Source organism: Oryza brachyantha, chromosome 6, assembly GCF_000231095.2.
Source record: "Oryza brachyantha chromosome 6, ObraRS2, whole genome shotgun sequence".
NCBI classification, from domain to species: Eukaryota; Viridiplantae; Streptophyta; class Magnoliopsida; order Poales; family Poaceae; genus Oryza; species Oryza brachyantha.
Window position 1 is genome coordinate 20,143,404 of NC_023168.2, and position 13,708 is coordinate 20,157,111.

The 13,708-nt window shown below is 39.1% G+C and overlaps 2 protein-coding genes across 4 annotated transcripts; one reads left to right on the forward strand and one right to left on the reverse strand.

Moving 5' to 3' along the window:
- On the forward strand, nt 1–6,985 carry LOC102719304 (RNA polymerase I-specific transcription initiation factor RRN3). 2 transcript variants are annotated; one of them, XM_006656342.3, is made up of 16 exons: nt 1–83; nt 170–332; nt 1,515–1,619; nt 1,710–1,781; nt 1,860–1,931; nt 2,014–2,250; nt 2,783–2,893; nt 2,976–3,089; nt 3,232–3,333; nt 4,404–4,472; nt 4,603–4,709; nt 5,103–5,186; nt 5,276–5,372; nt 5,543–5,662; nt 5,835–6,019; nt 6,333–6,985. In XM_006656342.3, exons 2-16 carry the CDS (start codon nt 228–230, stop codon nt 6,619–6,621), a joined length of 1,869 nt encoding a protein of 622 aa, XP_006656405.1. In that variant the 5' UTR covers nt 1–83; nt 170–227; the 3' UTR covers nt 6,622–6,985. The 2 variants fall into 2 exon arrangements, with proteins under 2 accessions (XP_006656405.1, XP_006656406.1); XM_006656343.2 differs by lacking the exons at nt 1–83; nt 170–332 and adding an exon at nt 1,108–1,152.
- Nucleotides 6,986–8,907: 1,922 nt separating this feature from the next.
- Nucleotides 8,908–13,514, reverse strand: LOC102718660 (putative cysteine-rich receptor-like protein kinase 20). Of its 2 annotated transcripts, none has more exons than XM_040525620.1 (8): nt 13,029–13,514; nt 12,518–12,573; nt 11,705–11,787; nt 10,947–11,122; nt 10,605–10,806; nt 10,118–10,355; nt 9,867–10,020; nt 8,908–9,721 (listed from the first exon to the last, which is right to left on the reverse strand). In XM_040525620.1, exons 1-8 carry the CDS (start codon nt 13,455–13,457, stop codon nt 9,371–9,373), a joined length of 1,689 nt encoding a protein of 562 aa, XP_040381554.1. In that variant the 5' UTR covers nt 13,458–13,514; the 3' UTR covers nt 8,908–9,370. The 2 variants fall into 2 exon arrangements, with proteins under 2 accessions (XP_040381554.1, XP_040381553.1); XM_040525619.1 differs by having other exon boundaries at nt 10,947–11,128.
- Between the last annotated feature and the right edge of the window lie 194 nt (nt 13,515–13,708).

Consider the following 13,708-nt stretch of genomic DNA (forward strand, 5'->3'; position numbering starts at 1 on the left):
ACTCCCGCAAAAACCCTAGGGCCGGCGGCCTCCTCGCCGCAAACCGCCTCCATCCCCGCCGCCGCCTTCCTCCCGACAAGCCGGTGAGGGACCCCCAGACTCTTCCCGCCTCCAGGCTCGCGCGACTCGCCCCGCATCTATTGCTGATTCGGCCACTCGAGTTTGGTAGGTTTTTTCCGACGCGTGAGATTATTCTCCGTGGGAGGCAAGGCGTCGGGCGGCTGGCGATGGGGGCGGAGCTGCGGCCTGACGACATGGAGGTGGAGGAGGAGGGCGTCAGCGACTCCCAGGCTTTCCGGTTTGTCGAGCACGTGCTCCAGTCCGTGCGGATGGTAAGGGATGGAGCTCCTGCTCCCCTGCTCTACCTTTTGTTTTTGGGTTTCGGGGTAGGGTGCTCGGCTTTCGAATAGGTAAATCGGTCCGTTGGACTGGTCTTGAGGTCCAGCAGTACGATTTACAGTTGTGTTTGATCTTGGGGTGTTTACTGTTTAGTATACAGTTTGGATTGCATTTGCAATTTTGGATTCTTTTCCTAAAGATAAAATTAGGAGTCTGAAGCTCTATTTTTTGCTTTATTTTGTCCACCTGATAATTCAAGCTGGAGGTGGAGGGGATGCCTGCAGACAATAGTTGAGAGTAAAACTTGCTCACATTTTCCAATTGTTTCTCTGGACCACAATTCGATTGAACACATTGCCATACACAACATAATAAAAATAAAATCAGTAGATGTGAGAAGTCAGATGGGGGGAGCTAGCAACCTGTGCCATTTGTTAAATGGTAAGAGCTTTATTTGTGCAATTTTGCAATGTGAATAACCGGCACATTCATATTGAAGTTCCAGGATGCTATGTTTTCTCAGACCAAAATCATACCTGTGTTTTTGGCAATCCAAATAAAAAATGTGGTCACTTATGCTATGGATAATACATATCTTCATACAAGATCAAGATGTGCAGTGAGTTACCTAGTACTGCAAGATGTGCAGTGAGTTACCTAGTACTGCATTCAAGTTTGAAATTCAAGGGTGTTTGGAAGATGTGATGATTTGCACCAGATGCGTGAACTGTGCGAAGATAGGGGAATTCAAAGGTGACTGTTGCCTATGGAGGTGTTTAATGAATGCCGAATTATGGGTGTTTCTATAGCAAGGTGCAGCCTTTTATTCTATTCAAATGAGAAAACACTAATACTGTAAGGAACTTCCAGATTTTACATGCTTTTTTGGACTCTCAAGTAGTCCATGTGATTTATTGTTGTAATAACTTCTCAGAAGAATTTGGGTCATTTAGTGGGACCCTTCAGTTACAATCCCAAATGCATCAATTATTTTTAGATGATTTACATTGCGTATACTCTTTTTGGTTTTTGGTTTCCTGGTGTTCTGATTGAGTAGTTCTGTTGTCAGCTTGAATTCGTACCAAGGGGAATGCATTCCTTGAGGTTTTATTAGTGCATAGCACTTTTTTACTAGTTCCCTTAAGAATGTTCTTAATATCCTGCGTTTCATACAGGATCCCGTTCTAGTGGATCTAAAGGACAAAGACCAATATGATAGCTTGCTAAAAATTGTAGACTCTTCCAAGAAAAGGAGTTTCGATGATGAGGCTTTGCTAGTGGTAATTGTTTAAACTTAGTTTCACTTACCTACCTTTTGTATGCTCATTAAACAACTCTTCTGATAAATACATGAACTGCCTGCTTTTCAGCCAACTTTGAAGGCACTGTCAGAAGCAGTCTCCAAGATAGACATCACATACCATCATGAACTTTTGAGCAATGTAACATATTTGAGTTTGTACTTGTGAGTTTCCTTTCTTTTTGTTGAATACTAGATCTTACTGAAGCATTGTTTTCAGATATTTACCATGACTCTTTGGTACATGCAAAGGGATACAAGGGATGCTCTTCTAGAGTTAATCACCAGATTGGTATTTCTTCAAAAACTGCGCATTCGGAGTGCTTGTATTTGATTTTTTTTATAAGTTTCTGATCAAATGATTTCTTGTCTAGGCTGCTGTGGCAGATCAGTTCCTCAGAGAATGTTTGCAGATGCTTGTGAACAATTTTACTCCACCTGGACCGCTTACTGCTTTCATTGGTCAACCAAGATGGCATGCAAGGAAGAAAGAAATCTATTCTCAGTTGCACGAGAGTTTGAGAGTGATCTCTGATACTATACCTTTAGCACCAAGGATGTTAAAGGATATAATAGATAGGAGTATGCCGAAATTATTCGATAACAAAGCTGTAAGTGTGAACTTTGTAGGATACTCCCTTTCCTGTAGCAATTATGATGTGCTATATGCTGGTTTTTCTTATTGGCGGATCTTTATTTGGAAAAAAGTGCATGCATGTTAAAAAAGTGCCTGTTTTGGTAGGTTTGTGCCACTAAAAATAGAAAAGTAAACACTGCTATTCGTCCGCCCTTCTTTCCAACTTTAGTAAATCTTGTATTCACAATCCTGCCTGGAGCCTTTTTAGAACTCAATATGTTTTGTGCCATATTAAATCATTATATTCAATATCCTTATTAAATTATGCAATTTTTTTTCTGTTAATTGCTGCTTCTATATTCTAGTAATGGTTGACATTTTTTTTTGGATCAAAGGCATATGCCCATCTTTACTGAAGAAAACATAAGATGTTCTTACAAGTAATACTTGGCATTAGGTGCTCATTTCCTTAATATCTTTGTGTTGATAGTTTATGGTTGCTGGAACTTAAAATTCTGCCATTTCATCAAACAATCACTCTTACCTTCTAGAAATGTCTTTTGCAGAAAACGATTTCGTTTGTTGAGTGCATCTTGGGTCTTGATAATGATAGGATGGGCGACCTCATTGGATCACTATTGCTGGCGAAAGTTGTGGATCTACTTACGGAATTGGATGTATGCCCTCTTTCTGTTGTCTTGGCTGGGTAGCCTGTCCTGTGACTAAACCTTGATGTTATTAATTGATTTATGAGTGCAGGTTAACATAACATGGGAAGATATACTCCAAGAGGAACATCACAAAGGTATATTTGATATGGAGCTTGAAGATTTGGATGACGATGAGGACAGCCTTGGACAAGAAGGAACAAAGGTTAGTGCGTCATATTTGCGATGCAGGTTAATATTTTACAATGAGGACCATTTTTTTTTTGTAGTTTTGACAGGACATTTGCAGCAAATTTGTTGTTTACCTGCTTAACTGAGAATAACTGGAGACTCACTTTATTGGTCAGGCCCTTTTTGGAGGAAATGCCTGTGCTGAAAAGCTTGATGGTTTAATGGTTGTTTTTTGTGAACACCTCAAGGCATGTAGTGAACATGGTCGCCTACTCAAGGTGAAAATCATCTTAGGAATTTTGTTTACTACTATGCAAGTTTATTATGTTCTGTAATATATTATATAATTATGGATGTTAAACTTGGTAATAATGGCAATGCATAGTCAATCCAAATCTTTTAAAGAAAATATTCCTTTATCATCTGTAGGAATTTTGTTTACTACTACACAAGTTTATTATGTTCTGTAATATATTATATAATTATGGATGTTAAACTTGGTAATAATGGCTAAAACTATTTAGTGTATAGGCACAAATAAGTATCAGTGCGTCCATGTATTATGTGTACATTTTTGCTAATTTAGCTTTCTAGTTTTATCGCCGATTATGACATTGCAGTGGTCCTATTCATGAAATCACAGTGACAGAATTATTATATGCTCACTGTCCTGGTGTATACTTTGTTTTTATCGGATGGGATATAATCATATAATATGCATTCCTGAAGGGAATTTGTGTCTGGGATCCAGAGCTGTGTGGTGCCTCACTATTTCTGAATGCACTTCATAAGATATTTTTCACCTAAAACTGGTATTTTGACGCTAAAATGAAATTATGTGACATTAACTGGCCATCTAAGACCATTGTCTTTGTTATAAAAAAAATCATATTGGGCCCGATGTCATTAACTGGCCATCTAAAGACCATTGTCCTTGCTATAAAAGGAAAGGACCATATTGAGCCTGATGTCATTCAAAACAAATAAAATTAAATTTTGCAACCTTTACTTTTTATTTTGTTGCAAGGAACATTTGATAGTGTTTACACTTTGAATAAGCTAGTTTTAAGTTAACTGACTCATACACCACATATACATAATTTGGCCATCTTTCACCTCTCGCATTAAATTCGAAGACAAATAAGAATAAAACAATGTACGTAAGATCTTTTGTTTAATATTAAATAATATTCCATGCACGTTATTAGAAATGCTGCATGGATGTTTTTTTTGGGGGAAGGCCCATCACCGGTACCTTTTTAAAGAATAATATACAGATAACTGAACAATTTTAGCACTTCTATATTGATGTCTGTCATTTATTCATGTTCTGGTTTCAACTGCACAGGAATTTGACATTCTGAAGACTATCTTTCGAACATCTGTGCTAACGGTGCACAAATCCAAATTCGCTCAGGTTAATATTAATTTTATTAATTGAATTCACTGTAATTTGGTGATGGTACCACGTGCAACACCATTGCATATTTATTTAGTCACCTTCTACTTCATTCTTGTTATCTGACTCTTCTCTTGCAAATTGACAGTTTATCGTGTTTTATGCCTGTTCACTGGATCCTGAAATCTGCGGCATTGAATTTTCTCTCTTCCTAACTGACATCTTTATTAAAAAGGAAGAGGACCTACTTTCTAGGTATTTTTTCCATTTCAGGCAGACAGCTATTGTGCACCTTCTATCTCTTTGTCTTGTGTACATGTGATCGTAGCATTGGGTGCTGAATATTTGCTTAGAATACACTACTTTCAAATGTTTGGTGAGTTAGTGTTTTTGCAGATGAAATTTTAACTCCAACAACATCTGTGGAGCTCTAAACTTCTTTTTGATCCATATGTCATATTTGCTTCATTTTTCCAAAAGAAATTTGCACTTCTTTTTAGCAGAAAATGTATATTTATTGGCCTGGGTTCCTGCCAACTATGGTTGTAACTATTTGTTGAGGAGATGGCAGTGGACTGTATACTTGATTTTGAAAAATACTTGTATGGTAAAGACATCCAGTAATTCCGTTTGTTTTTTTAAGTGCAGAATGTCTGCAGTTTCATATGTTGGAAGCTATCTGTCTCGGGCAAGGTTCATTTCTGCTGACACAGTGGTTGCTGTACTCAAAAGGTGGTGGTGGTTATGCTGTACCATTTGCATCCATATATTTCTTGAGCAATATGGTTTGGTATTTGAATATTTTTCTACCGTTTGCACAGATTAGTGGACTGGTGTGTTGACTATTGTGACCTCCAGAACAACAAAGGAATAATAACTAAGCCTATAAATCACCAAATCTTTTACGCAAGCTGTCAGGTTAGTTTTATTGCACAACTCATGCTGTTTGCATTTAGCTAAGCTGGAGTGGTATGTTGTCAAACTGTTCTCGAAATTTTATTACGAAGACTTCTTATTTGGTGTTACTCTTCCTAGTGGATTCCAACTGCTCTCTAAACATGTAACTGTTATCTTTCTTATACCTGCAGGCAGTCATGTACATCCTGTGCTTTCGCTTAAGATCTATTATGGACTACCCAAATCTTAAATCACAACTTTTTAACATGCCTTTTGGATATATCTTGACACACCCACTGGAACCTTTAAAGGTTTGTACAATACCATTTCCCTGCCCTTCCTAAATTTCCTTTTGTAGCCTCAGTAATCATCCTTTTCTCATTACTTATTCGGTTGGTGACTCTGTGTTGACTGTCGAGTTCTTAACTATTTTGCTTATGCAAATCTTAATTATTTTGATAACTCACATGGCTGCATTTCTAGGTTTGCTTGCCAGTCATAGTGGATGAATTCCTGAGACAGGCCAAGGCTGCTAGGTTGTTCAATGCATCTATGAGTTCGGCGTTCGAAGATGCGCTTGAATCTGATTTGTCCAGAACATTTGGAGGAATTGATAGACTTGACATGTTCTTCCCATTTGATCCTTATCTGCTAAAAGAATCTGACAGGTGTGCCTCACTAATATCCTTTAAACACTTTTGGCCTATTATAAAAGCAATTCTCCAGTGCTGCTTACCTTTTTTGTGCTGTATGTGAGTTACAATAGTTTGTAGCAAACCTTAAATCTGAACTGTTGGAACATTTAGATTGTTGCATACAATTATACAACAGTAAAAGCTGCTTAAATATCAGTATTTTTTCTTAATCCTTTTTTACCCATATTATTATGCAAAACAGATCTCACTGAATCTAACTGTGAGCTGTCTACGTTATTACATATTACTAATATTCTGTGCTGTCTCCTGTCGGATAACCTTGCAGGTACATTCGTCCAAATTTTGAGTTCTGGTCCAGGGTAAAGACAACATACAGCAATTATAACAGTGATTGTGATGATGAACTAGCGGACATTGATGCACCTGAAATGAACGTGGGCAGTTTGGATGATCATGTTGAAATAGATTTGAACAGTGATGATGACTTAGAATACTCAATCAACAAGATGTCCATAACTCCGCACCACTCTTTCTTTCATCAAACAATGATGAATAGCGGGACTGGCCTTACCATGCCTGCTAAAATCAGACCTTCAGTGAGCCCTCCATCATAATGGGTCCAAAGATAATCGCTGCTATCAACTTCTTCACCTCACCAAAAGAAACAGCCGGGCGCTGGGAGTGCATTTGGAGCCACCTTGTATAAGGGTTCTACTATGTATCAGACGCAGAGCTTTCTTTGATAGCTGATAGTAGGGTCGAATGACCCATTCTTTTGCTATGTATGCAAAGCCCAAATAGGTTAGTTGATGGGATGAAATGTGTAGTACAGATGTGTCCTTACGAACGAAGCGGGAGTGGTTGTGATTACATAAGCTTATTATAGACTAGTAGGAGGCCCTCTGGGTTGTATAAGACAGGTTTATGTAGAATGTTTTTGCTGATATTTTCGTATCGGAACAGCAGCTGTCTAACTTCGTAGACTTTGTCAATAGGTTTTGTTTCTGCCTGATAGATCACTGGTTGAAACATGCAGCGGCATGCTGCATGCGACGGGGGTGGGTCCCATCGACCTTTTAATCACTGCTTAATTTCTCCATGCAAACAACAAATTCGAACAGGCAACAAAATCTGTTCGTGTCATCTCAAGTTCTCAGTAGATCCTAGAAAATTATGTAAATTTCAGGAAAATTGCATACTCTAGAAAAATAATGTAACATTGTGTAAACTTATTGACATAACATTTAAAATATTTTTAAAAATAGAATTAATATCCTAACCCATGTTTTGTTTTTTTAAAGTTTTTTCTTTTCATAATTTTGGCGGAGCCCAAAATATGAAGTAAACATTATTATTTTTAGAAACTTTGTTCACCAGATAGCAACAGAAGTCAGTACTATTTGTAAGAAATTATTAGGATTTTTTAGCATTGTTTTGCTGACTAGCAGGCTAATGGATAGGAATAAAGGATTTGAGTCCCCTGGAAAATCAGCAAAGTTCCCTATCCTCTGGAAGCTAATCTAGTGATACGTAACCAGGAAAATATTATTTCTTCAGTTATGTTTTGCGCAATGCAAAAATGTTGTATAATTCTTCACCAATGTGCCAAATTTCTTCAAAAATAATTTTAGATTACTAATCAGTGGCAGAGCTACTAGATAAACACGGAGAAGATGCAGATGACAAGCAAACTGACATCCGTGTAGCCGCTCACCGGAGATCCAACGGAGTTCGCCGCATGTTCTCTTGTCAATGCCGCCAGAGAATGTGAAGAACGCTGGCAGCACCACAGCCGGCGACGGCGAGGCGCCTTTGCACCGTTGGAGAACCGGAGAAACAAAGGCGTACGTACAGCTAGAGCGGTGTGAAAAAGAATAAGTTTATTGTAGGTCGCTCAAGTTATCATGAAGTATCAAAATCGTCACTCGATCGCAATATCAGAAATGTCAGCTCTCGAAGTTACGAAAACCGTTCAAATAAAGTCCCTTGGTAGTATTAGAGGCTGGTTTTATTGACGTGACATCCTAATCAGCAAAAAAAAAGTATATTAAAAAAAATTTATGGACCTACCTGTCAGTTGTCAAGTTAAAAAAATATTCAATAAAATATGAGTTGCCAAGTTAAAAAATATTCAGTAAAATATGTGGCCCACCTGTCAGCCTAATAAGAAATAAAAAAAAATCCTGCCGGTGGCTGGAGTGTAGGTGGCGACAGCAGGCGTAGGCGGCAAGCGCGGGTGTGGACGGCTCAGCGCGGGACGGCGGCGACAAGCGCGGACGTGGGAGGCTCGGACGCGGGACGGCAGCGGCAAGCGTGGGCAGGCTTGGTGCATTGCCACCCATAGGAGTAGTATACGACTTCGACCTCCAACACATGAGTGAGTTTTCATCATATGGTAATCATATCGACTAGATCAGTGTCTTTTTGGTTTTGTCTAATTTTTAATCAAACTTATATGATTGTTAATTATCATATCACTTTAGTTTAAGTTATTTTTGTCTCTTAATTGGTCTGATCAATCACTTTGAATAGTATATATCAGTTTGTTATTTAATAATTGCTATCTTAAATCGTCTCGATTAGATTTGATCTTAGATTACATTTATCAAGTATTTATTTTATGAGATCGACTTATCTTGCTCATTATTTTATCGGAGTTTCAACCGATGATATCTTTTTATCTTATAAAACATAAGTCACCAACTCGATGGGATCATCGCTGAATATAGATTTGTTATATGTTAATTTGCTCTTACTCTTCTTTAGTATAATCTTATACTGTTTGGATTGTGTTTGATCTATCAATATTATTCTTTGTAAGATAGATTAGATATTTTATAAACTTAAGTTGATCATTAATTTGTTATATTTGATACTTTTCACAATATCTCACATGTTCATTTCCTTCATATGGGTAATATGCCGATTAACCTATTACAATGTTTCTAGATCAATTGGCTGATCACAACAAATCCCATCAACCTATTGGCCGATTGGTTAGTTAATCCAACCAATTTTTTTAGTTTTCTTGTCAATTACATATGTTTACGCCTCGAACCTCAGATTTTAGGGACTGCACTACAGTCAAGCAAATACCTCAGGCCTTCAGCTTGTTGGTGTGAATTTTACATCGTCAACCATCCCTAGATACATATAGATGCTAATAAATCTAAATACATATAAAATATACTCATTGATCCTTGGATAAATTTGTCTAGTCAAAACATATTATATTACGGAGCACGTGGATGATTTCGCATATACAGTGTACATCATAATATCAACATCCACGTGCCCATTGGGTGATCCACGATCCCCTGGCTGGAACCCGTGCTTTGTTATTGAACCATTTTCCGGCTGGTATCAAATCACCTCTTGTGCTATAATGATCCGAACCCTAGTTGAAACTGGAGCTGAACTTGTGATGGTTATATCTACTGTTTGGCTTGTCTGACTCACACATGTAGATGCCATGTCACCTTCCTTCACTTCATAGCTCAGCTCAGCCGGCAGATTAAGATCATTCAGTAAGATCATGCCTCCAGAGCTCAACATTGCGGCGACATCCGGCATGGTGGGCCGAACTGTTGGATCTTCCTGGGTACAAAGCAATGCCACTTGAATGCATCGCAATATCTGAGCAAGTTCATACTCACTGCCTAATGACGGATCTACAAGCTCATGTAACCTTCCCTCCCTCCACATATGCCAAGCCTGAAATATATGCATATATCCTTTTAATATAATTGAGACATATTTGGAACCAGAACATTGCAGTATTGTAGATCTAAATTTATAATGTGAGATGAATCAAGAACATATAGCAAATTAGGATTGCTTGAAATGCATGTTCACTTACATCTCGTACAAGATCACCTACAGTATCCCTTTGCTTGTCAAGAATGGAATTCTTTCGTCCGCTAATGATCACTAGAACCAAGACACCGAAGCTAAACACGTCTGTCTTCACTGAATAAACTCCCCGAGATGCATATTCGGGAGGTTTGAAACCACTGAATAAAGACAGATTGAAACAGTAAAGTTAGCCTATTTGAACACAAGTAGAGAAATCTATACTGATGATCACTTGATTAGTCACGAAACGCATACCTAGTGCCCACAACCCTGCTTGTATGCCCTTCTGCAACATCTGAACTCAGTGATCTGGCTGATCCGAAATCGGAAATCTTTGGGTTCATGTTATAATCCAAGAGGACATTATCTGGTTTCAAATCCCTATGGACAATCCATAACATGGAATGTGTGTGTAGATAGACAAGACCCTCTGCAACACCTTTTATTATATTCAGTCGCTTAGGCCAGTCTAGCAATGATTTTCTCGTTTTGTCTGCAAAATGTTGAAACAACAAGTGTCAGTTATAGATAAAATAAATTGCAATTTCTATGTCTATCTAAATGAAATTATAGTTTTTTTTTTCAAATGAATTATTGGAAGAAAGACTAGTGAAACTGGAGTTGTTATGGGGTTTCATTCTACTGTAACTGCTTCTATTTCATGCACATACTTAGTTACTTACTACGGCAATAATAATCTGATACTTATTAGAGCATAACTCCAACCATTGAGAAAGCATACCAAAGATGTAATGGTGCAAGCTACCCTTGTTAGCAAACTCATACACTAGTATCCTTTCTTTCCCATGGATACACCAACCCAATAACTTAATCAGATTAGTGTGCTGAATCCTTGCAAGCTGCAATTCACTCTTGAAATCGAACTTTTGTGCATGTTCATTGAGTCTTTTGATGGCAACCACAAGCCCATTGGGCAACTGCCCCTGCAATTTTTACATGCAGAGTTTAGAGTTTAGACAATATTTTCTCAAAAAGATATCAGCAATCAGCATGCACATCATTGGGAATTCAAGGACGATAGGGATTCACATGTCAATTTCATAATCTTGAGGGTTATAATTACCTTATAAATTGTAGCAAATCCACCCCGTCCAATATTGCTATTATCTGAGAAATTATCTGTAGCATGCACAATCTGAAAGTAATTGAACTTTGAGAATCCTGGACAGCTCTCTTCTATACAAGCACAAAGATCCACCAGTTCTTCAATGTCTAGGGTTTTCTGTTCTTGCTGGTCCACTGTTCCTGAGGCATTGAAAATCCATCCTTATCAGCAATAGAATTGCAACCAACATTGATATGACTTAAAAATGCCAAATATCATGTAAATGCTAGAGCTTGTTCGTTTGATGATCATCAATCCATCATAATTGGAGGATTCAATGTGCAAAAATGATCACTTATGAAAATAAATGAACTTGTAATAAAGGACATCATCATATCATGCATTATAGACTTATAGTCATGCTTTTGTATCACTCATTCACTCAATTTAGCAAATCAGAACTGTATTTGATGTTTATTATTTCTATCTTAAACATATGTTTGTTCCACTGTCTAGTGCCCTTCCCATGTGGAACTCTGTGTGGTGGCCCAATGAGACCAAACCAAAGGGAACAATATAAATAGTAATGTGGTATTTTACATTTTTGCTCTCTATCTGGTTGGAAGGACAAGCAACAGAGGAGTAGAGTACTAGTACAAGCACATATACAGTTTTGAAATCATTGGTTCAAATAGCATTGAAAAAACCCCTTCCTCTTAGTTTTGATGTTTTGAGTAACTACTTAGCATTAGGGAATTCATTGAGTCATTACATACCTAAAGGTTGTTCCCCATCATTGCAAAGTATACTATCTCCTTGAAGAAGTATCTCAGTGAACCCCGAAACTCTTGCTGGAAAACTAAAGGTAGCAAAATCTCACCGTTATTGTGCCAAAACTATATCTTAACAAAGACAGTAAAAAGGAAAATTCATTCAATAGGGGTGAACCTGAAGCTGATGGTAGGGCAACATCAGTTCATTTTCAGTGAATTACAGAAAAACAAAGGTCGTTCTAGTGTATGGAAAAATGTTTAAAAATTTATTGAAACATAGAAAGTTAAATAAATTCTAGTTCTAATTTCAAGTTCAGATTCTACCAAGGATAATTTACATCTTAACTTTACATTTCAAAGGAAAATTTGTTAAGGCAATTTCCAGTCATTTCTCTATGACACGTGAGGACATCACTGGTAAGTCAAATTTGGCTTACCATGCTTGGTTGTGTCCACGATTTGGTCGTAGAAGAAATAATTAAGAGGTAAGTTGGATCGGCATTCAAAGTTCAAACACAACATATCTAGGCTACATTTCCTTAATCTAAAAAAGTATGTAAGTTTGTAGCAACATGTGGCATGTATATCTCCAAAACAGATAGCTTGAATGCTTCTATTCTATGCCTCTATGGTTTAATCAAACATTAGTCACTAGTCAACCAAATATTGTGAAAAGTAATCCAGATGTCAGCATCAACAAGACAAACGTGCTTCACCTTCCATATTGCCATTTTGTCAAAATAATAAGATAAAACTATTTCAATATATGATAAATGATGCGTTATGCAAACAGCTGCTTATTGAAAATTATCTTACCTGATGTGACGATTTGAGCTGTCTTTGACTGCATCAGCCACCCCCTCCATAGCAGGCTACACAAGTATTTGAAAAAATGATGTTTATTATTCTAATGCACAGAAGACAAGCACATGTTCTACGGTTTGTCAGCATTTTTGTTGAACAAAGAGGCAAGGAGCGGATTCATTCATCATGCACAAATATAAGTTTGATATTACGAATAAAAAAAATTAACTTCATATCGAGCTTTTGAATTGGAAGAGTAACGAACTGCAATTGGATTACATTTCAGGACTTCAGACACCAGGATCAGAACAGATTTTGTTCAATCGGACAACTGCTGCTATTCTACCAACTACTACCACCAGTAACAATTTCTGTCGCACACATCACAAGTTTTGATTCTGTATTCCAACAAGTACAAATTTTAGGAATTGAGATGAACACAAACTATAAAAGGCAGGATTTCACCGAATTAGTACTACTAAGAACTGTAAATCTGTGATCAACAAAGGCGAAATTTGTTTACCTTGTCTCGACGATTGCTGCTGCCGTCGACGAGGGCGATGAGAGGGATGAGGCGGATGTACATGTCGATCTCGTGCTGCGCGGCGCGGAGCTCGTCGGCCGTCCGGGCGCCGAGGAGCAGGCGGTGGAGGTAGCCGCGGTCCTCCTGGCACGCCGTGACGAGCGCGTAGCACCGCCGCAGCGCGCCCCGGAGCTGCTCGAGCGGCCGCCGGGTGGCCTCTCGCCGCATCAGCTCGGCGATCTCCAGCTCCCGCAGCAGGCCGCCGACGAGCTCCACGTGCTGCCCCAGCCGCCTGCACGCGTCCCGGTGGTGGCGCGCCGCCAGCGCCGCCTGCACCACCATGGAGACCAGCCCGAGCGCGTCGACGCCGACCAGCTGCGCCACGTTCGACGCCTGCCCGAGCACCCCCCACAGGCCGCCGCTCTCCATGGCGCAGGCGACGCACCGCAGCCGCTCCTACCCAGTTGTCTCGCTGCTTCGGCCGTTGCCGCCATTGACTGGTGCGAGGTGGGGCGCCTATATCTATATGCGTCGTGACTCGCGAGTGTGCACGACAGCACGAGGAAGACGACGACTTTGACCAAGTGCGCTGCTGTGGTCAGCGTCTACGTGGACCTCGCCATCGAGATGGCGTGGAGGCCCAATAAATCACCGACCGGACAATTAGCCCAACAAGAAAC